The 21,898-nt window shown below is 36.0% G+C and overlaps 2 protein-coding genes across 3 annotated transcripts; both read right to left on the bottom strand.

Annotated features, from left to right (window-relative positions):
• Positions 1-705: 705 nt before the first annotated feature.
• On the bottom strand, positions 706-12,002 carry LOC149017437 (uncharacterized). 2 transcript variants are annotated; one of them, XM_089151776.1, is made up of 13 exons: positions 10,238-10,629; positions 9,914-10,133; positions 9,622-9,822; positions 9,463-9,533; positions 9,200-9,362; positions 4,999-5,592; positions 3,825-4,205; positions 3,648-3,723; positions 3,511-3,574; positions 1,758-1,893; positions 1,500-1,613; positions 1,329-1,394; positions 706-1,201 (listed from the first exon to the last, which is right to left on the bottom strand). In XM_089151776.1, exons 1-12 carry the CDS (start codon positions 10,351-10,353, stop codon positions 1,329-1,331), a joined length of 2,202 nt encoding a protein of 733 aa, XP_089007902.1. In that variant the 5' UTR covers positions 10,354-10,629; the 3' UTR covers positions 706-1,201. The 2 variants fall into 2 exon arrangements, with proteins under 2 accessions (XP_089007902.1, XP_089007901.1); XM_089151775.1 differs by adding an exon at positions 11,926-12,002 and having other exon boundaries at positions 708-1,394; positions 10,238-10,372.
• LOC149017436 (enoyl-CoA hydratase 2, peroxisomal-like) lies at positions 11,122-21,522 on the bottom strand. Its single transcript, XM_089151780.1, has 12 exons — positions 21,139-21,522; positions 20,773-21,052; positions 19,852-19,874; positions 19,597-19,702; positions 17,825-17,895; positions 17,546-17,618; positions 16,647-16,686; positions 14,893-14,965; positions 14,669-14,819; positions 12,945-13,015; positions 12,120-12,293; positions 11,122-12,009 (listed from the first exon to the last, which is right to left on the bottom strand). The coding sequence occupies exons 2-12, from the start codon at positions 20,827-20,829 to the stop codon at positions 11,922-11,924; spliced, it is 927 nt and encodes a 308-aa protein (XP_089007906.1). The 5' UTR covers positions 20,830-21,052; positions 21,139-21,522; the 3' UTR covers positions 11,122-11,921.
• Between the last annotated feature and the right edge of the window lie 376 nt (positions 21,523-21,898).

Here is a 21,898-nt window from a genome sequence, read left to right as displayed (position 1 = left end):
TCCACCATAAATGTATTATTTCAAGACCTTTATCAATAGATTATTTTTTATGCCTTCTCTTTGAAAATGGTCATTTGAGCTATCACTTTAGGTATACAATATTGTAAAATTATAAAATTCCTAAACTTATCCTATGAACCCCATCTCTCTAACCATGAGTCCCTGGCCTTGACACCCTTGTTGTCCATAGCATCAGCCCAAGTCTTCTCCAAGCTTTGTCTATGCACAAGTAAAACTAAAGCACAAGGAACATTATGATAGGAGTGTAAATATACAACATTCATATCCATGTGAGAATAATCGAATCTGTCGGATTACTTATAGCATGTGAATATGATAAAACCATTTTCTATTCGATTGGATAAAATTATCCGATTAAGTTATTTTTTTGAATTTGTTTTTTTATTTTTATAAAAAATTTACTTGAAACTTGTAGATACTTCTCTAAATTTTTTATTAAAATAAAGGCATAAATATGGTTGAACGACTGTGTAAATAAATCCTATTATTAAATGTATTGAGTTAAATCTAAATTGTTTATGATGGACTATTCAGATTTAATCCCACTAAATTTAATGGTAGGATTTCTAAAACCGTTCAGCCAAGCAATTTACACAGCCGTTCAGCCACCACCTTCCCTAAAATAAATAGGATGAAAAATCAATAGAAGAAAATTAAGAAAAGAAAATTAATGACTAAAATGAGTGGAAAAAAAAAGTTACTAAATTCTTGAATTTCAAACCTAATCCACAAATAAAATGGTAAAGATGTCACCAAGAAATTGAAAACCAATATCCAATCTTGTATTCATTCTCATTTAGAAGAATCTATTAAAAATAAAAATAAAACTATCTAAATACCATCTGAATCTGACTAAATTTGTCCTAAACTAATAACATATTATCCGAATCTGTCCAAATATAATAGAATACAAATATGATATTACCACTATACACCCCTACACTGTGATGTAGAGGGCACAAAGGGAGGACAATATGGACAAGGGAATTGTAATGACAATAATAACCTTTGCATGAAAGACAATCCCAGAAAAAAAAAAAATTTACGTCTGCACTAACCAATGGAGAAGATGATAGTGAGATTCAAATGAAATCATCTGAGGTTCTATACTATGGATTCCATCTGGATGTGTCATGCATTCACGTGTGTGAAGATTAGAGAGGACATCAACCCTGAAGATCTGAAGGACCATTTAATCATTGATCATGCACCCAAGATCTAAAGAAGCATTTTAACTCATTGATCATGAACAAATACTTTGGAGAAAGCAAGAACCAATGGGTTCCAATCCTAAAGTAGATGCTTACTCAGTCGATCCAGGAGGCAGCCAACATTTTAGCCATGAAACTGTAGCGGTCGGCAGCCTCGTCAATCTGCATGTAAGAGCAAATACCAATATTCAAATTATATCCAATCAAGACATATCAATTTTGTTCAATGAACTGCTATCAGATTCAGAATAAGATGCAAACTGTTACCAATTTTTGTGTAGGCCGTCCAGCCCCATGGCCAGCTTTGCAGTCAATGCGACCAACAATTGGGTTCGTCTGAGGACTGTTCTCCAAGCTCGTGCAGAGGACATATTGCATGGTCTGAGGGAAAAAAAAACAGGGCAAGACGATGAAACGTAAAGACATCAAATCTATTATGCGACTCAAAACCATGCATGACTAAAAATAGGTACAGGAGTAACAAAGGAACAACAAAGTGCCCTATCAAGATACTTGAGAACTTACTGCCAATAACTTCAATGAGTGTAATGGCACAACACGGTCATCATGGTCAGCTGTCAACAACATCGTCGATGGATACTGACAAGTCTTATCATGCGTCTGTTCCCATGGTCTTCTAACATTGTGAAGTGGCGAGTATCTGAAAGAGAAATAACCAAACTAGATTGCTAATACCCTAAGGTCTCAGTAATTTTCACCACAAAGATTTCAATACAAGAACGCCATTACATACATCGGAGAAACATAAGAAATTAATTAGGAGATATATAAGAACAGTACCCGTGCAAAAAGCACAGAGGACCTAAAATATTTTGTTCGAAGTCCACACAAGGAATTCTGGAGTTACTAGATAAATCCATACCATGTTTAACACCGATTACAGAAAAATATACAAGGACTAATAAAAAATTTACCTTCCAATAACATCGAGTAGATAAATACTTCTTCTAGAACTTACTCCCAAAAGACTTTTGTAACAGAGTAATTTAAGTGGGGCACAATTTGCGGTGCCAAAAGGGAAGCATTCTCACATAATCATAATTATCCAGCACATTCTTTTCAGATGTTTTGCATATATTTTCCATGTGACCACTAGTAACATGGTGCCAGCCAAATGACCATATGATGATATAAAGCTTGGGCAAACGGAAAATCAAAGGGACATCTTCATTGGGCCATAAATTGGGTAACACTCTCTCCACCTGTCAGTTTGCAGATGCCAGCCCTTCAAGTGGCCTAAATGCACAGACCATTAAAGTATGCTTGCCTTCCAAGGCCATGTAAAGGACTTTTTCCGCTTATACAGTACTGAATTTCAAAATCACGTGATTCTGCTTAACTGTGCATTGAGAGTATTCTTAGTCTCTTTAACACAAAAGATGAAGGATGCTAATTGCTAACCCTATTCCACTAAGTAGCAAAGGCATCCTGTAGCTAACTACTACTTGGCATGTTCCAAGTTGATAAGTCCCGATGAGTATGTTCAAATTGATAAAAACCACCTTACCTAGACAAGTATCAAACACATAGACTAAAAATTTAGAGCTACAAGAATTGAAACCGAAAAGTTTTTTCAAGTTATTCTTACTATAGCTTTGAAAAGGTCTACCATACTCATTGGTTGGAAATTCAAGGATGAGAAATACAGTTTGACATGGATAAATTTTAAAAACTAAAAATACTATCCTATATAAATTTATGGAGAAATATCCCTATGACACTAGAGTGGGGATCCCTCCACATGCTCTAAGATAATAAGCTGTTGGGTCTATATTGGCACTCTCACCTCAGATGACATGGGAAACTTTTTTCCCAATACATTAACGACTTCTTAAGATGAATCTATCATAAAAATAACCCAAAATACGGCACAATTTTAGAAAAACAAAATGCATCTGTATCACAAAATTCATAAATAATAAGGCGCTGGCCATCACTCATTTTATTTTCACACTGACTATAACCATGGAAGGCAAAATTTATTGAATTGCACATCTACCTGAATCAAATGATATGTGCATTTTGGAGACCACATGGTCCATCTAACTTGTTTTACAAGTTTCACCTCAAGGGAGGGGAGGTGAGATTAGAAGAAGGGGTCCAGGAGTTTAAGGTATGCTCCCACACAAAGAACATAGTCCCATATATAACAAACTTGATTTACTTGTATTAAATCCAAGCAATGAAGATAGAAATATTATCAACTCACAGAACATTGGGATAATATTAAACACAATCATAGAAGAAAGTTCCTTACTTAATCAGCCAATGGAACTCTTCTTCCTTCTCTGAGCAACCATAATCAGAAGTCCAAGCATGGCCTAAACAAAACAGAGGTAAATCACCACACAGAGTTGGGGTTATAGAAAAACTAAGAAAGGCATATATACTTGCCTATGGTGAACTTGTGAAAACGCAGCATATCCATGACACCTACATGAGCCACAGCACAGCCAAAAAGATCTGGGCGCTGCCACCAAAACATTTGCAATTTCAGGGTAAACTTCTCAATAATGTATCCTAAAGAGAGCATAGCATGGACACAATTGAGTTAGACAACAACGGCGATACCTGATTTATGCAAGCTGCAACAAGAAGCCCACCATTGCTTCCACCTTCAATACATAGCTTTTTGGGTTGGGTGTAACCTGCAGAAATGAGATATTCTGCAGCAGAAATAAAGTCATCAAAACAATTCTGTTTTTTTCCGAGTGAGCCAGCTTTGTGCCATTCTTCTCCATACTCGCCACCGCCACGGATGTTTGCAATGCAAAAGATGGCACCTAAATGCCTAGAGAGAATAATACGGCCGACGCTGAATGATGGTGTAATGTTTATGTTAAATCCACCATATCCATATAATAAACAAGGATTTGATTGATCAAGAAGAATATCATTCTTTGATACAATAAACATTGGAATCTTGGTACCATCCTTGCTAGCCACAAAAACCTGACAACAAAGTCAGATATATATATAAGAGTATACAAGTGATTCGGAACCAAAAAAAAAAAGCACAGAGCAATATTCTAGATGTGGGGTACAACTCAAAGAAACTTGGAGTTAAAACTAAAATATCAACAAAATACAGACAATCCTCTGGGAAAATTGCATAGCCTTGACCTTGTAATTTCATGCCCAACAAATATTTCCCCTGTTTGTCCATCAGACTTGCACCAAAAATTGCAGCAAGACGTTCAATGTGCATTTCCTATATCCTCTTGAAGCCCAAGTGTTGTATTGGTTTGCAAGATATTGCACAACCTTCTTATTTTGGATTGCCTTCACAAATCACAGCTCAGTCGCTACCCATCAGAATTGGCTACAATTTGGAGCTAAAGATCAGGCCAATCTCAGCATCAATCAACTGCAGTTTGAAATAATTCTTATGGCTGGTTTGGTTAAAATTGTTACTTTCTCATTTTAGCCATTGTCACTATTTTTCGTTGAGGGTTTATTTAGGTATATTACCCTCCCATCCCACCCAAAAAAAAAAGAAAGGCAAGAAAAACAAAAACAAAAACACGACATGAACTTGAGTTTTGGGAATACAACAACAACAACAACAACAACAACAACAACAACAACAACAAGAAGAAGAAGAAGAAGAAGAAGAAGAAGAAGAAAAGAAAAGAAAAGAAGAAAGAGAAGAAGAAAGAAAGAAAGAAAGAAAGAAAGAAGGGAGGAGAAGAGGAAAAGTCAACTAGAACAAATTGTTAAGATGTCAAAAGCAAAATTAAGGTACCTGGTTAACCTGAAACGCCGAACGATCAAATCCAGGTACCACTATTTCCTTGAATATCTTCATTTCTGGAACCTCAGTTTTTAAGTTGCACTGATAAATGATACCAGGAGTGAGGAAGCTAGTGAATTCTATAAACACTTCACTATCTTTTCGCCTACCAGTAATCCCATCAACTGTACCAATATCAATTGGCAAATGATGTACCAACGATCCTGTTTCCAAGTCCCTAACTTGCAGAACATACTTGACATCACTCAGGTAACTGACAAGGATTTGGTTTCCATTAACGGCATAAGCTGCTTCGAGCACATCTTTCTCAGATTCTTGGAGGATAACAGTCCAAACAGTTGGTTCTTTCAGATCCACTCGGACTAACTTGTATTTGGGAGCTTCTTTGTTAGTCCGAAACGTGAATAAAGTATCATCATTTGCAACAGCTTGATAACTTGCTTCAAAATTGTCAACAAGCTTGGTAAAAGGAAGCATTTCATTTCTCTGCCTAAAACCTTCAAGCCCATTATCCAGCAAAGACAAATCACAATAGTAAAGTTTGTTGACTGGGTCACATCCCTCCCTAAGGGATAACAGCACATACTGCAAATTAAAATAAATCAACTAGATAAGGAATAAAATAATTTCTGCAATCTAGAACTAAATCAATGAGACGAAGATTACCCAGCTTCGTGACATCTCTTGCAAGAAAAAGCATTCAACGGAAATTTAACAGGTAAGGAGATAACAAATGGCAGCTTCAGTTACTGATGTTAAGTAATTAGCTTTGATTATTTCATTCAAAACATCAGCCAATAAATCTACCATAGAAAGAGTATAAAAAATGATTTCCTGTAAGACCAAAATAGCATCAATAGATTTCTTAGTGTAGCTAAAAAAATATTGAGCAAATGACAGAGACTCAAAGTGAATAAGATAAAATATCAGCAGAAAATTTTCATCTCTTTTAATATCCACAGTAGATTTACTTGCCATAGACCCTGGTGCTTATACCATTGAATATTCCCATAAAAGTTCATTACAATACCCATATCAGTAGTATAGTGAATGTTTTTCTTGTGATGACCATACCTGCAATTTTGGCAACTGCAACCCTAGTGGTATGACACCAAAAGAACAAGATATTCTGGTTGAGGCAATGAGGTTGTCATCACTAGAGTGTGAATAGAACAATAAGCTAGAGCAGCAGGTACAATAGCAAAATTAATTGCAAAAGAGAGTGATCTGGGAGTTTGTATCCTATAGGAGATGGCCATATTGATTTTTTCACTGTGGCATCATGTCTTGAGGCAATGGAGATTCGACTCCTCTTTGGCCTCCCTAAACATCTGACCACTTCTCTATTAGAGTTTTTATTCATATAAATTTCTATTTCTCTTGTTACCCAAGTAAGGGTATTATGTAATAGTGTACTTTCCACTTACTTATAAATAGGGGGCTTGAGATCACATTGATCAATAAGCCATTCTACCATAATTGACTTTCTCAACACCTTCTGTCATTCCCTCTTCTTATCCCTTCTCTTTTAACTCTCAGGTTCTTGTTAGTTCAATATTGAATGGAAATTACAAAAGATAAGGTTCCCTTACTCATAACCTTTTAATGTTATCCATCTTTATCTCTAATTGACTTCTTCGTCTCATTTGCATTTAAGTTTTACAAGGTTGGGGGGGGGGGGGGAGGTAATGTCGTGTTCTCAATTTCTCAGTTTATTTCTTGGAGTATAAGCCATGCCTCTTTAGCTTGACTTTTAACCTGGAAAGGGAAAAATGATTGGGGATGTACAGAGCAAAGAGGGTCTAATGTAAACAGAGCTGCATCCTTGGTAATTGGCGGAAATTGATATCTGATTATTCACGTGTTCAATTTATCAAGGGGATATGAACTTCAATCAGTTGGAATGGGAGAAGGTAGGGATTCAAAGTAGTTTTAGGCCAGAATTGAGATCTAGATATAGCATAGAGGTTTCTGAAACACAGCAACTGAGAGCTATTTCTACTTCTTCCTTGGTTGTTTGTTCAATTTTCCATGCTTTATTTGGTGGGAATTCTTTCGATTGCAGAGTTTCTCAACACAGCATTGATGTTCTGAAGTACTATAAAGAAAATCTGATGATTTTACCAACTGGTTATTTATTATACCCTCAAGTAAAGATCACCCTATGATTATAAAAATGTACCAGAAACACTTTTTTTTCTCTCTCCCCCCTTTTTTTAGTGAGGAAGTTGTGTTCCTGGTAATGTACCTCACATGTTTGAGGAAATTATGCAAAAGAAGAAGGGTCAAAAGTTACAATATTTATTTTATATGCAACTATACTAAACATATTTCTCATTTTGGAATCTACCACATTTAGTAGTAACCAACTATTATTATCTATGGCCCATAACTTGCTCTCATCAATAGGACATAAGACATAGAAATTACACCTAAGGGAACACAGTTACAAATGTGAAGATATCCTATTTCATTAGTTGAGCTACTCTAGAATGTTGCTTTTCTTTATAAGCAATATATTTTCTACAATATCAGGTTAATGAAGATTAATTTGTTTTATTGTCCTGAATGATGAAAATTTGTGAGTATGTCATTTGAGTTGGTATGACCGTGTTCGATGGAGGCCTAAGGAGCCCCAATTCTGAGAAGTGATCTGATTCTGATTCTGATTATTTTAAAGCATAATTGTCAAAGCCTCACCTACACAGTGCACTGGCACCACTTAGGCGACAAAGTGGTTTTTTGAGGGCAAAGCAATCTTACCTTTTTTTTTAAAACCAAAATGCATCCACTTTGGTTAGTAAGGCATCCTATGGTGCCCTAAGCGATGTCTTTGTACGCCTTAAACCAACAACTTTCACCTTTTATCTTTTTAGGATATAGATTTCTTAAGTTATACAATCTGTTTTTATTTATTTTCTTTTGTTTATATGAATTCTATTTCTAACTTTTCATTACTTATGTGAACTTTGAACGCTGTTAAACATAGGATCGAGTCTTTTATTTGTTATAAGCTTAAACTCAATTGAGTAATCTGATCCAAATGGATCAAATCAATTAAAACAAACAAGATTTTTATCACAATTTTTTTTTTACTAAAGCCTTTAGCAGCCTTCTTTCCCTTTATCTTAATAATACTGTTTAATATGTAATCATGTTGTGAGTTGTAAATCTGTGGTTTAAGTTTTTAGCAGCCGGATTTCCCTATACATTTATAATTATGTTTTGTAAGTAAATCTGAGATTTAAGTCTTTAACAGCCCTTTTTATCTTCATATTCATAAACCCCTTTTTTTGTTTTTTTTTTGGGGGGGGGGGGGGGGGGGAGTGAGAGGAATCATATACCTATTTTACATATCACTATATTGCAATTTATTACCTATCAGACTATTATTAGTAAATATAATTGATATATTAGATAAATAATATTTGAATGAGATTTATATACTGCGTAAGCACACTTAGGCGACAGTTAAGCGCTTCAGCGCTTGAGCTAGAGCTCGAACGCTTTGGAACACCCTAGCACCCTAACAATGATAATCTACAGTATAGGTAAATATACTATAAATTGTTGCTCTATTTGTTTTCTCCCTACCATTTGTCACATCTAGTTTCAATTTTCTACTGATTTAATCTATGACATTATCAAGATTTCATTCTTGGTTTCTGTTATTACATATTCAGACTTGATCATCAGATCTAGGTTATTCTTTCCATTACTTCTGACAATTTTACTAAAGCTGGATTCATCCAGCATAATCTCCTGGATCAGTGGTTTTTCTTCTCCAACAAATCCGAGTCTTAAATCTCTCACTGGGCTCAATATCTGCAGATTGATCTGTATCACTGGCTAGCTGAACTTGTTGTAGAAGAAAATATTCTGTAATCAGACTGTATCTTTTTTTCCCAAGCAATAGCAAGGCAAAACAGAACTGCCGCGGTAATGAAATCTTAAGATGATGAAACAGCAATATTATCTAACTTATATTCTACAGAGTCACTACACAACTTTGGATGTTACTTTATCCGATAAAGAACACAATTAGAATTACTACTGCTCCGGGAAAGAGGTCGTCAACCCATTAAGATAAGAACATAATGAATCATTTGTGTGCAAGCTTACATATGGCACAAATTAGAAAGAGTGACTTTGATGTTTTTGGCAGAAGGGATATGGTTATATAACATTTTACCTTCCCATCATCCGTGACTTCAGCCTCTAATAGATATTTCGGGTTTTCAGGATCCTTCCAGCATAAAACATCCTTGGATTGGTCTTCACCCACGAAATGATAATAGACCTCATGATAAAGGTTAGCATTGGTCTCAGTCCCAGCATCTATCTGTTCTCCCTCCCTATTATTTGAAGGATAGTACTCTGATTTAATAAAAATACGTAAATAAAAACTGTAACCATGCTAAACCAATCTGAACTACTTAGTATGAATAGACGTACCTGGGAGCTGGATAGCGACTGTAAAAAAAACCTTTGTTGTCATGAGTCCAATCGATAGCGGAGAACTTAACCTGATAATGTGTACACAAAAAAGCTCTTCTTCAATACTTGCATTTTCCGTATTAAGTTGACATTCCAATTGCTAAATAAAATGCTCACCCATGATAGAGTATCAGGCTCGACAGTTTTATCTTCAACCCGCATAACTTTGATGGTCACCCAATCACTGCCACTTGAGCTAAGGCCATAGGCCAAATACTTGGCATCCTCACTAACGGCGGAACTACTGAGAGCGACAGTTCCGTCCTCACTGAGTCCATTTGGATCAAGCAAAACCTCTGCTTTTCCATCCAAACTATCCTGAAACCAAAAATAGAAAAAGAAAACGAGAGCTGAATCACTAAAAACAAGTATTTCTCCAACCAACTCACTCCATTTTAGAGCAGCCGACCTGTACATATAAGACGCTTTGCGCCTGAAGCCCTGTATTATGAAAGTAGAAGTACTTATTTCCTCTTTTGAATGGAGCTCCAAATCGTGGGTGATCGAAGAGTTTGGTAATCTTTTGGCGAAACTTCTCCCTTGTATCGCACGTCTGAAGGAGCGATTCGGTCAAACTCGCTTGCTTCTGGACGAAATCCTTAACTTCGTCTGCGTCTGGATCTTCCAGCCTGACCAGAGGAAAAAGAAAACAACGCGAACTAGATGGTTAACAAATTTAGCTTAATTTTCACCATCAGACAAGAAAATTTCTCTCCCGGTCGAAGTATAATACCATCGATATGGATCGGAGATTTTGACGCCGTGATAGTCATCCACAACCGATTCGTCCCTTCGTGCAGAAGGATACTGCAATAAAGGAAGATCTTCCGGAGGAGACAAGGAGCCCATTCTGAATCAAGAACTTGAGCTTAGGATGGGATGAGACGGGACGTCAGAATACAAAGGAGAAATGCTTGATGAGAAAGAAACAAGAACAGGAAGAACTTGAGAAAAGAACAGGGCGCCCCTCTTTTAAGTTGATAACTAGTAATTTTTAAAAAACATAAAGTGACAGCCAAGAGTTGAACGTCTGAAACAAGATGTATATTTACTAATTATACTTTCAATTGATTACCAAAAAAAAATTATACTTTCAATTTACATTAGAATTTTGAGTGACTAGTGCAAAAAATGAATTGAATGAATTCTTACCCCATAATCCATAATATACAAAAAGTCTTGTGAATTTTAGAGAATTTTTTCTTAAATAAAGTAAAATTTAAAACAGATACCAAACACATCCCAAAAAAAAGTCAAAAAGTGTGTGGGAATAAATACCAAAAGCCCCTAGTGAAGAGATTATGATTCATCTCTCTCACCCAATATGCTTAAATTATATATAAAAACTATTCTAAAAATATAACCAAAGAGTCCGGATAAGTTCCTATGCTTCCCTAACATTTTTGAACTACATAGTAGGGGGTGAACCCCATACGAGATCCGCTAAAATTATCTTTAAATTTTTTGAATATTTATAGGTGAATCTCACGTCCAATTTTGTGATTCAAAACCGTCAAAAGAGCACATTGTTGAGCACATTGTTCTCCCCCTCAAAGTGGGAGGTGATCCAAATTCTTAATCAAAGTGTGCATGAAATGACCCCATTAAACCTCATATCCAAAAAGGGAATAAAATCAAGAAGAGTTGAACCACATGAATCTTTGATCTCCATTCAATTGGATTAGATGATATACCTAAAACAAGGTCTAAAACAGTCTATGAGTCTACTAAGTTTTCCTTACCACTTCCTCATTAGAGACCGATATTATTGACCCATCTTCTACACTAAAACCTTTGGTTCTACCTGATAGAAACTGGTCGTTGGAAGGGGAAAGGTTGCATCAGAATTTCTACTGCAATCTCCAAGACTCCAACCCAACTTGTCTATCTTGTTACCATCTAGTCCAATTAATACCTGTAAATCTCCATTGTTTCATGGATTGGCCATAATAACATGCACTGCCATCGTCTCCATATTTGGCAGAATGCGCATTTTCCACCATCCATCTAGTGCAATGCTTATGCCCCACGGTGGCACGATAAAACTTTTGAATATTTATCATAAAGCTTGTAAACGGTGATTGCAAATTCTTCCCTATGGATGAAAACCAGTGACTGCAATTTATCATACACTTCTTGTTTAACTATAAGTCAAATCCCATGCATTTGTAATTGCAAAAACAGAATAGGAAGGATAATCATCAGCTCATTATCTACAATTATTTGTCACACCCCATCTCATGTTTAATGATTTCCACACAAAGGACCAGCATTTCTTATTCCCAAAGTAGCCATGCCTGGCTACTTGAGCCAGTGCGGCACACCAACTCACCGGCTGGTGTCCTCGGTTTTTATTAAACGAAAGGCTCAAAATGTGTAGTCTGGATTCAGGAGTGTAAGTCATGTATGAGTAGAACTCACATTGACGAAGTAACATGGTGGAGACCTACATACCCAGACAGAGCCGTCCGGTTTCGCTCTTTTACCTTTGTCTGATATAAAACCCTGCAGAATCCAGCTCCAACATTAGTCCTTTCACGATCCAAAAAGCCATATGGTCCTCATGCTTAGTAGGTAGTCATTCTTAAAATTAGCATAAGAGAAAGGGTTCCCACCTTGTTCCTTGAAGCCACATTTCTGTAATCAATGTCTCACCCGGGTAGACATGTAAAAGAAAACGGCCCATTATGCTTTTCACTTTGGCTGGTTCTCCATCACAAATGCATTTAATAACTGCCCTAACAGCAAATCCAAGAGTGCACAATCCATGAAGTATCGGACGAGAAAACCTGCAGAGTATGGAAACCAGTCTAGATACTTAAGACTTCCTTCTATGCTTTTCCTCAAATCTCATATTTATAGGGATCTACAGTAAAAGTACCATGGAGGTCTCACAACTTTAAAGAGAAGGGTAAATGCAAACTAGACTACAGAGGGATCTTTCAAAGTGGAGGTGGCAAAAAAACTTTCATTTAATTTTTTGATTGAAACTCAATTCAAAAGATCTGTATATGAACAAGATAACTACAGAAAAATCAGATATTTGCTTTCGTTTCTTATCACTAAAATAGAGACAAGGTCCCTGGACAAAAACTACTACATGAATAAGTAATCTCTGCCATTGATGAAGATCAACACATAAGCCTAACGCCAGCCAGGGAAGAGGAAATTTAATTTAAATATTCTCTTACTTAACAAAAAATATGAAAAAAAAAAAAATCACCAGGGCAGCACGAACATTGTGAACTTCATGAAATGTACTTACAGCTCACTACACATTCTTTCGTTCACTACTGCTACAGGAAATATGTGCCAGAATTACAGTAAAGGATACAGAAAACATGCACATAAAACATAAATAACATCAGGTTTGAATGACAAAAGGATGATCTTAAAGGGCAAGCAATATAAGAATAACCCAGAAAAAATGTTTTACTTACCCAGCAATTTCTGCAATCCTAGGATCTGAATGCAAAGGATTATAGTCACCCGAGAGCCTGTATAGCAGTGCCTGCATAAAGCTATCCAAAATATTTCAGAACTCCACACCTTTTTTTTAACTCCATAGCAATAAATTGGGAATAAGATAGGATTCTATATCATTGGGGTGTTAGTGTTGGCTCCTTTTTTTGGGGGTTTCCTTCTTCTTCAGCTTTTTTTTTTTTTTTTTTTTTGGGGGGGGGGGGGGGGGGGGGGGTTCCTCTCTCCGAAAGATGAGGACAACAGTGGTTACAATGTTTACCATTGGACAATTAAGAAAAGCTCCTACATGAGGAAGAGACATTTTGAACCCTGAAAAATATATCGTCGAGAAATCTAGAGTTCAAAAATAAAAAACAACCAAATATTTACATCTTGACATACAAACTCATGAGTCATCATTACAAGGCAAAAATGTGCACTTCAGATACCTGATAAAAAATTGGACACCATTCATGATTCATGTTCATTATGAATCTGAAGATAATTACAAAATACTAACTCAAGTTTACTGTGGCATGAGCTCATCACAAGCACAAACATTGTTTCCCTTTTATTAACCAAGAGTAGAAAAACTACAAATTTTAGGGTGACCCTTGAGCAAAAAGTGTAGGAAGCAGGTTTACAAAACAAATGAATCTACTGTCAGGTTCAGTGGAAACCTAAGATTCCAACAAAACTATGGTGCCTGACTTTAAGTACAATAATAATCTCAATAGTGTCCACTCGAATTAGGTTTCATTTACCAATAGTCTGGGGTCAAAATTTATAACAGGTTTCAGAATGCAGGAGAATATTGCATGTACACCTATAAGACTTCTGCATCAGGGAGGACTGAGGAGTTGAAGGTATGCAACGTGAGTACAAACCATAGACTGAAACCAGAAAGGGGTTTTTTAAGAGCACCTACATGGAATATCATAATGATACACAATGACAAGTCACAAGTTAGTAGTCTGCTTTACCATATTATACTTATAGGAAGGAAGGATTTGGAACTGTTAATTATTTGAACAAGATCAAGTGGTCACAGAAGCCTTCTGTGGTTGCAAGGGAAATAAAGGAAGAGAAGTAAATTCAAAGGGGAAAAAGAAAAAGAAAAAAAAGTAAAAGTCAATTAAACTGTTAGTAATCCTTACATTACATGATTGTATAACTAATTGCAAAACTATCCATTTATGGATACAAAATTTTACTAAATATGGAAAACAAAATCCTTGAATTTCAGAAGGAAAAAAGGAGGTTCCATATGAATAGTATGATTACCATATTTAGTCTCAATAATGGTAGTAAATGGGACAGTTAAAGATTAAGCATCTATTTACTGAAAAGATCTTATCTTGATCAACTGAACCAACAGTTTAAGTTGTTCCAAGTCTACGAGATCATAATGCAATTATGCAAGCAAAGCTGGGCCACCAATGGCTAAGTCACGAAACAGGAAAGAACAGTTTGTTCTATCAATATTAGAAATTTGAAAAGAAAAACACAATTGCTTCGGTCATTATATTCTGCAGCTGATATGGTAGATCAATGCCAAAATGTGATCAACATCAAATTACTCTTGACAACTTTGACTGCCTCATACTCATTTATATTTAAAAACATAATTATATATTGAGCACCAGAAACCAGATTTTAAAATAATCATTCCAAAGCATGCATTAAGATCGATGTTTCATGCCTGAGATTCTTGGGTACGATCCTCATATACCGCAAAAGGTTGACTCTTTGGAATTTTAACAGGTGAAATCTGATTGGCTGGATACTTTAAGCATGAATATGGAGCTGATGGATTTGAGAAGCCACCAGCACCTCGCAAGTAGATGGTCATCCTGCATGTTAGTTTCAGAATAAATCAAACTCAGTAATTGCCAAATCAAAGAACTATGTGAAGATAGTACTCACCGGTTCATGCAAAGTGGTTCACCAGACTCTTTATCATAACTTACTGTGTCCATCTCCACAATAGCTGCTTTTCCTGGAATTTCAGCAATGATCACTCACATAAAAGCTCTCTCTGGCTGTAGTAAACAGGATTATAAATGTTATCACTCGCAGACTATTTGAAATTGCCAGAGCTAGTTTTCCCCCTCCAATCCATACATCTTGACAAATTCATGAAAAAAAAAGAACATCTGATATATGTATCATCTACCATCCACTGCCCCTGGCATATGCAACAATTTTACATAGGAAACCAGATGCTACTTCTCCTTAATGAACATAAATGAAGTGAAATATTATTAGTAGATTTAAAAAACAAGGAGGATATATTCAGTGAAAACAACATACCATTACTCATGTGACAACTAACCTAAAACCAGCTTGTATATTATATGGCTTCCACTGCACGATCTAGAAGTGCTGTTCATCTTTTTAACATGCAAAGTGAAACCCATTTAACTTTCTTCGTTTGGAAATGATTTATCTAACTCAGGAGTGAACACCTGAAGATACAGAGCATTACATTACAGATTAATTTATCTGGGCTATATTCTGGTATATAAAAGAGAAGGCGCTTTCTCAGGTGAAAGGTGAGAGGCAAAACCCATAGGGCTGAGAGAACCAAATCTCCTTGTCCTTTTTTACCCTCTATTTTTCCCCATTCTTCCATTGATCCTATACTAAAAGCATTGCTGTGAATGTGAAACCTGCGGTTGTTGCTTCTGTGAAGACCAATACCCATCCTTGATTGGTTGATACTTGATAACCAATAGAAGGCTGCTACTGCTCTTGTGATCCACTTAAGCTTCTGCAACTAGTGAAGATCATAAGTCTGCAATGAGCCATCAAACTTGGCAGCAATTTAGAGCACAGAGCTCCCTCCACATCTCCTTCACCTGATCCGAGTTTGAAGAGATTCTGCTGGCTGGTTTTGGTCTCTATTGCTACATCAATAAATCTAAGTATACCTTCTATTTTAGTGACCTGAAGGTATCTCCATCTTTAGCGATCAATGTAAGCTGAGGCTTCTGTTTTGTCACCCCTATTGATCAATCTATCACAAGACTCAGATTTGCTACTTAAATACATTAAAATATACATGTAAAAAAAGGTGCACCCCTACACAAGGCTCCAACGGCAGGTCTGGGGAGGATCATAATGCAATGTGGCCAGTAGCCATACCCCTACTTTGCAGAGAGGCTGTTTCCCATCTCAGATACATGACTGTAAGGTCAAAATGGAGCAACCTAAGTATAGCACCAAACTAATTTTAATACATAATCCAGCATATTTGTTGAGGTTTTAAGTTCTGACAAGCAAATCTAGCAAATAGATACCTTTTGATCCATTCCATTACTTTGCAGAGAGGCTGTTTCCCATCTCAAATACATGACTGTGAGGTCAAATGGAGCAACCTAAGTATAGCACCAAACCACTTTTAATACATAATCCAGCATATTTGTTGAGGTTTTTAAGTCCTGACAAGCATATCTAGCAAATAGATACCTTTTGATCCATTCCATTTCAATCTTATCATTTATCTTTGAATAATATTGACCTGTTGGGTTCATTCCTAGCTTTTTCTACATCAACTCAGGCATTCTTACTGAAATGCACAATGGAAAAATCAATTGATATTAACTCTTCACCAATACACAAACAGCCAAAAAGACAGACAGACAGACAGACAAACAAACAGAGAGAGAGAGAGAGACCTTTATCATGCAATCCAGAAACTGCAACTTTATTTTGCATCTGAACAAACAAAATAAAGGCACATTGTTATACTTCAGCTAATAAAACACATGATGAGAAAAACCATTAAGACAGTGAAAAAAGAAAAGTGTTTTCCTATCAAATTTCCCAACTTAACAACCAAGCTAACATTTAAGCATCAAACTTGATACAGAAAAAACAGCCAACTACCCTTTTTTCTTCTAAGCCTGAACAAAAAAATTATAAATATAACTCCTACCCAACAATGATTTCATCTCTATTCATCAAACGAATATCTCAAGAACAATTTCCAATGTATTGTCTGGAAAATTAAATGTAGACATGCATAAATTAAACAGTAATCAATAATGACAGATTACCTTCCACAAATTGCATTAACTTTCAGCTGCAGCTAACTTGTCTGCATTGTTTGTTGATAATTATTATCCAAGATATATTATGACATTGAGGATGGGATTGGTGCAACAGTTTAGTTTGCTTCATTGTGACCAAAGTGGTCATGGGCTCAAGCCTGCAAACAGCCTTTCTATGAAAGCAGTGCATAAATTATGACCCTCCCCAGACACTGCAGCGGATATTCCCATACTTTTTTATATTATGACAATGTCATATAACTATAAAAATCAGTACTTAAGAAGCATAACTTCCACCAAGATTTTCTCTCATAAACAATCTTCCCAAAGTCCAATTGGTTCAAGATTGAATCATTACAGAGGATAGACTATCCTAAATCTTTCCAATCCATCTAATCAAATACTTCAGCAATGTCAAACCCAAAGATTGAAGAAGTGATTCTAAACGCACAAGTAGAAAACCAAATAAATGTTAATAGCACATCCTACAACTACCACTCTGATCATTGAGTTAGGAGTCTTACACAGCAACTTGTAGGTAATGGCTTGTAGATTTCTATGTATTGTTGACCATGCAATAGAAGACGTGGATCAAATCTGGTAGTAGGAGAAACCATAAGTTTCTACCTCATAAAATAAGATGAAGTTACTGATACTATAAAATTTTCTGTGAGGTTAGAAAACAAGGAATTTGGGGGGGGGGGGGGGGGAGGAAATTGATAGGTGACGATGTAATATCATTAAATGGTAAATAGAACAGAAATGTATATCCTTGTTGTTTCTTGAATGTAGTAAAGACTTACTGCAGCCCAGGTAGCTCTAGGATGTTCCGCAAAGCTCCAAGAGTAAATAGAGCAGAAAAAGTAGGCAGGACCTGCAACCAGTAGCAATTATGTCAAAACATAAAAAGAATAGGGTTTATGCAGAAGCATCTTGTGCAACCCATGCTCTATAAATGATAAGGCCTACCAGCCACGTGCCTCCCTTGTCTTACGATTCTTTGTTCTGCTTTCAATTTTTTTGTTTTATTGGGCACTGACCTCCCAAGATTGATCTGCAAACCCAGTCCTTGATTGCCACAAAGAAAATTCAATGCCAACCAGGCCTATCTTTTATTATTATGCTAAAATTATGGTTCTTTTCAAAGCTTCCCACTTGCAGTACCAAATGGCCTGTTGGTTTGATTTCAACCCATTTCCCTTGGCATACATTGGACCAAACCAAAATCAAACTAATAACGTGTTCAATCTAACCAAGTGAAAAACTGAATTTGCTACTATCCAGAATCTCTACAAAAGCTGTGGACAGCAATCCAAGAGCCCTTAGAGTTCCTATCTGGTCACCAAGGGGGTGCTTAGAGTTCTGATGATAAGTCAAAGAATTCTACCACAGAAAAATTCTCAGACAGTTCCAAACACCACATGATATTCATTGGAATAAGGATATAGGTACTTCATCCCATATTACATAATTTTGCAATAGGCTTCACCACTAGATTTGTACTACTAACCCAGTTCTTGCCAGTTTTTTAAAGTTTATCAATAAATCTTGCTTCATTTATGATCATGAGGTGATTGGTGTACAGGATTAAGGTAGTGAATTCCAAATTACAATTGGTTTACATCAAGGATTAGCTTTACACCCTAACTTGTTCACACTTATCATAGCCAATTCAACTAGAGAACTCTTGAGGATCTTTGGAATATGCTTTTTGCTGATGAAGTGGCGACAAGACGAAGCACAAATAAAGCCAACAGACATGAAATCAACCCCAAAGCACACCAAGAGAACAAAGGAGTAAATAATCGTAACTTTAATTACACAGAGTGGAAAGAGGGGTGAGAATGATGCAAGGAGACCCCCCCCAAATGATTATTTTAGTCAATTGGGAAAATGTAAATAACAAAGGTGATGTAAAAGATGAAGTTTAACAGAGAAATTAAAATAGGACGGATGATGTTGAAAGGTGCATCCTGGTATTGTGTGACTAACGTATTCCTGTAAAACGTAAGAAGGAAATTTTATGGAACAGTCATATGACTGCCTATGATGCATGATGCATAGCGTGGAACAATAATTATCATATAGCTAAATAATCATCCAAAAAAAAAATTATCATATAGCTAAAATTTAGTGTAGCTAACAGGAGGATGTTGAGATGAATCTGTAGCAAAACTAGAAAGGGTCGAGCAATGAATTGTCGTATTAAAGCTGGTACCAGAGTAGCTCTAAAACACGATAAACTACGAGAAAGTCTTTTTTAATTGATGTGGCCACGTTCAATGGAGGTCTTTGAATGTTCTAATGCAAAGGAATGATTCCATTCAGACTAAAGGAGCTAAAAGAGCTAGGGGCAGATTTAAGATGACTATAGAAGAAGCGGTAAGGAAAGACATGCATAACACAGTGCTTATATCAAGTATGACTTCAAATAGAATTCATTGGAGGGTAAAGAGCCATGCAGCTGACCACATGTAGCTGGGATAAGGCTTAGTTGTTTGTTGTTGACATCGTTTGTGTGTGTAAGGCAAATATATGCAAAGCATGGAAAACAATTATATAATATTCACAAGACCTGGATGAATGACTGCCCATCCATATGGTGGACATATTTCAGCTCTTTCTCATCCAAGGCATCCCCTACACATGCACCAATACCAAGAGCATAGAGTGCTACATCTCTGTACATAAAGGACAACTCATTAACACATAATAGGCCCATAATTAGATACCAAAGGAATATAAACTAGTGAAGGATGCATAAAGCTCATCGCAAGACAATAATCCCAAGAATAAGATACGTATCAGATGAGCTTCTTGAAGGTTCTACCTTTCATTATAGGTAAATGTTGTCTGCAGTGCGTCAATATCCATCCAACCATGTAACCGGGGGAAAAAAAGAGAGAGAGAGAAGAAGAAGAAAAACACTAATCATAATTAGGAATTGGAGAAAATAAAAACAAATTAAATCCATTGGAATTATTCAATCTAACAAGGAGGACCATATCCCAATCAACTCTAAATGCAAAGAAACCACTGGCAAGAACAGTAATGGTAATCTTTAGATCATGAACAAGTAGTTTCTTTATGATAATGTCAAAAAGCTATGCGAAGCTTATGTTTCGATAATGATAATATTTCTTGTGGTTTACTTCTATGCTCTCTAGCAGAGGATATGAAATTTATGCGAAAACCAAAATTTACCTTTCAATGAACTTTAACCTAAATTTCTTCAAAAAATAATTTCATGGAAATAAATCGTCGGTTGCCAAGAAATTCCTCTCGCCATTACAAGGAATCCTAGCACCAAATTTTTTGAAAGAAAACAATCAGTTACTTGGTTGATTATCTTTGGTGAAATTTCATATTACAAGGTTGGAGGATCTGACAGAACTTCAAGTTATGTATGCCTGAACTGCTAAACATAAGACCCGACTATAAGGGTTCACAGGAGATACAAAACATAATCCACCGGGGTTGCGTTCTTCTACGATGTTGAACTTAGAGCCGTCAAATGACGCCAAATTCTATACTCACCAATTTGCAGAAAAAATTTCTTGTTTATCAATTTTTTCTTTTATTTATCCGTAAAGGCTTCGAATGGAAACTCCTATGCTTCAATCCACAGAAAGAATTGATTGTTTATCCTTTGTTCGTTTTATTCTCCGTGAAAAGCTTCGAATCGGAACAATATTAGCCAGATCGACAAAGTAAACCATACGGATGAGCAATTCGAGACATGAATGCTAACCTCAGGGAATTTGTGAGAGATAGCCAGCTCAGGATCGAAATTTGAACTCTCAGCCATTAAAAGCCTCTGAATATATTTACAATTTTCTTAAGTTCTGCGAATTCTGCACATCAACAAATTCAGAACACATATCGAGAAACTAAAATTTAATAAAAAATAATGACAAAAAGCTGCGGAAAGAGGATTGTTCACTTATCCAATGTGAGAACTTCAGTGTGATTTGCGCAATGTCGCGACAAGTGTCTACTACGCCAACGTAATTACCTAAAAAAATGCAGATCTAGGCATTCGGAGATGTCTGAATATAATGTCTCGAGATTTTCCTGCTAATGATAATTTAATTAAGAAAAAAAAATACTGACATACCATAGTAGTAATTTTCAGCTCAATTTTATACTCTGCTGGATCCAGGGACCACTCATCATCAATGAAGAGCATTGACAGATGCCAAACAATTGACCTGAAATTCAAGATTGGCAGCTCACAGTAGCTGACCTATGCAAAACCATTTTCTATTCAGAGATCATTTTTCTACAGATTTTCATCTTGTCAAGTTCTCATCCTCAGATTCCCCTCAATTTCTACTCCAGAAAAGTGACACTTAACTACTCAAAATCTATCTGTTTACCCAAAAAAAACTCTAAATCTAACTTACCAAAAGAAAAAAAGAAAGAAAGAAAGAGAAGCTACTGAAAATCAAACTGTTTTTCTGAATCCTAAATAGTCTCTGATATTTCCTTGTAGCTATATTCTAGAGTCTCTGAACAGTTTATCTCCATTCACATGTCTCTATCCAATAGTTAACTCTTTCTCACTCTCTCCCCGAATGTCTTTCAGTTTACATTTTATCTTCCAATTGACGTTTCAACGTTCTCCTTTCAAATGAAAAATATCTATAAAGTCCATAATTATGGCTGGTGTTAGATGAGACCTCGGAATTTCAGAAAAGCAATTGCAAACTCTTTTATTCATAGACGTATTTATGTAAATTATAGTTTTAAATGTTCGTCAATTATTTCATTTCTTTAGCATAATGTGATTAAGAAACACAAACTTATCCAACTTTACATACAACTGGCTAGCTGAAAATTGCAAACCAGAAAGATGAAGCTAGTGTGCAATCTTT

Source organism: Hakea prostrata, chromosome 4 (assembly GCF_041222555.1).
Source record: "Hakea prostrata isolate BN-2017 chromosome 4, UWA_Hpros_2, whole genome shotgun sequence".
Lineage (NCBI taxonomy): Eukaryota > Viridiplantae > Streptophyta > Magnoliopsida > Proteales > Proteaceae > Hakea > Hakea prostrata.
This window is presented reverse-complemented; position numbering and strand designations above follow the sequence as displayed.

Bases quoted from the DNA above. Each gene is read 5' to 3' on its own strand.
- LOC149017437 (XM_089151775.1), bottom strand. From the start codon at position 10,353: ATGGGCTCCTTGTCTCCTCCGGAAGATCTTCCTTTATTGCAGTATCCT. The intron at 4,206-4,998 runs GTACCTTAATTT...CTTTGTTGTCAG, and splicing joins CGGCGTTTCAGGTTAACCAG to GTTTTTGTGGCTAGCAAGGA. The intron at 3,575-3,647 runs GCAAGTATATAT...TGTTTTGTTTAG, and splicing joins TTTTCACAAGTTCACCATAG to GCCATGCTTGGACTTCTGAT.
- LOC149017436 (XM_089151780.1), bottom strand. From the start codon at position 20,829: ATGGCTGAGAGTTCAAATTTCGATCCTGAGCTGGCTATCTCTCACAAA. The intron at 19,703-19,851 runs GTAGAACCTTCA...CTTTATGTACAG, and splicing joins ACATTTACCTATAATGAAAG to AGATGTAGCACTCTATGCTC. The intron at 16,687-17,545 runs GTAAGACTCCTA...TTGTTTGTTCAG, and splicing joins CATTACCTACAAGTTGCTGT to ATGCAAAATAAAGTTGCAGT.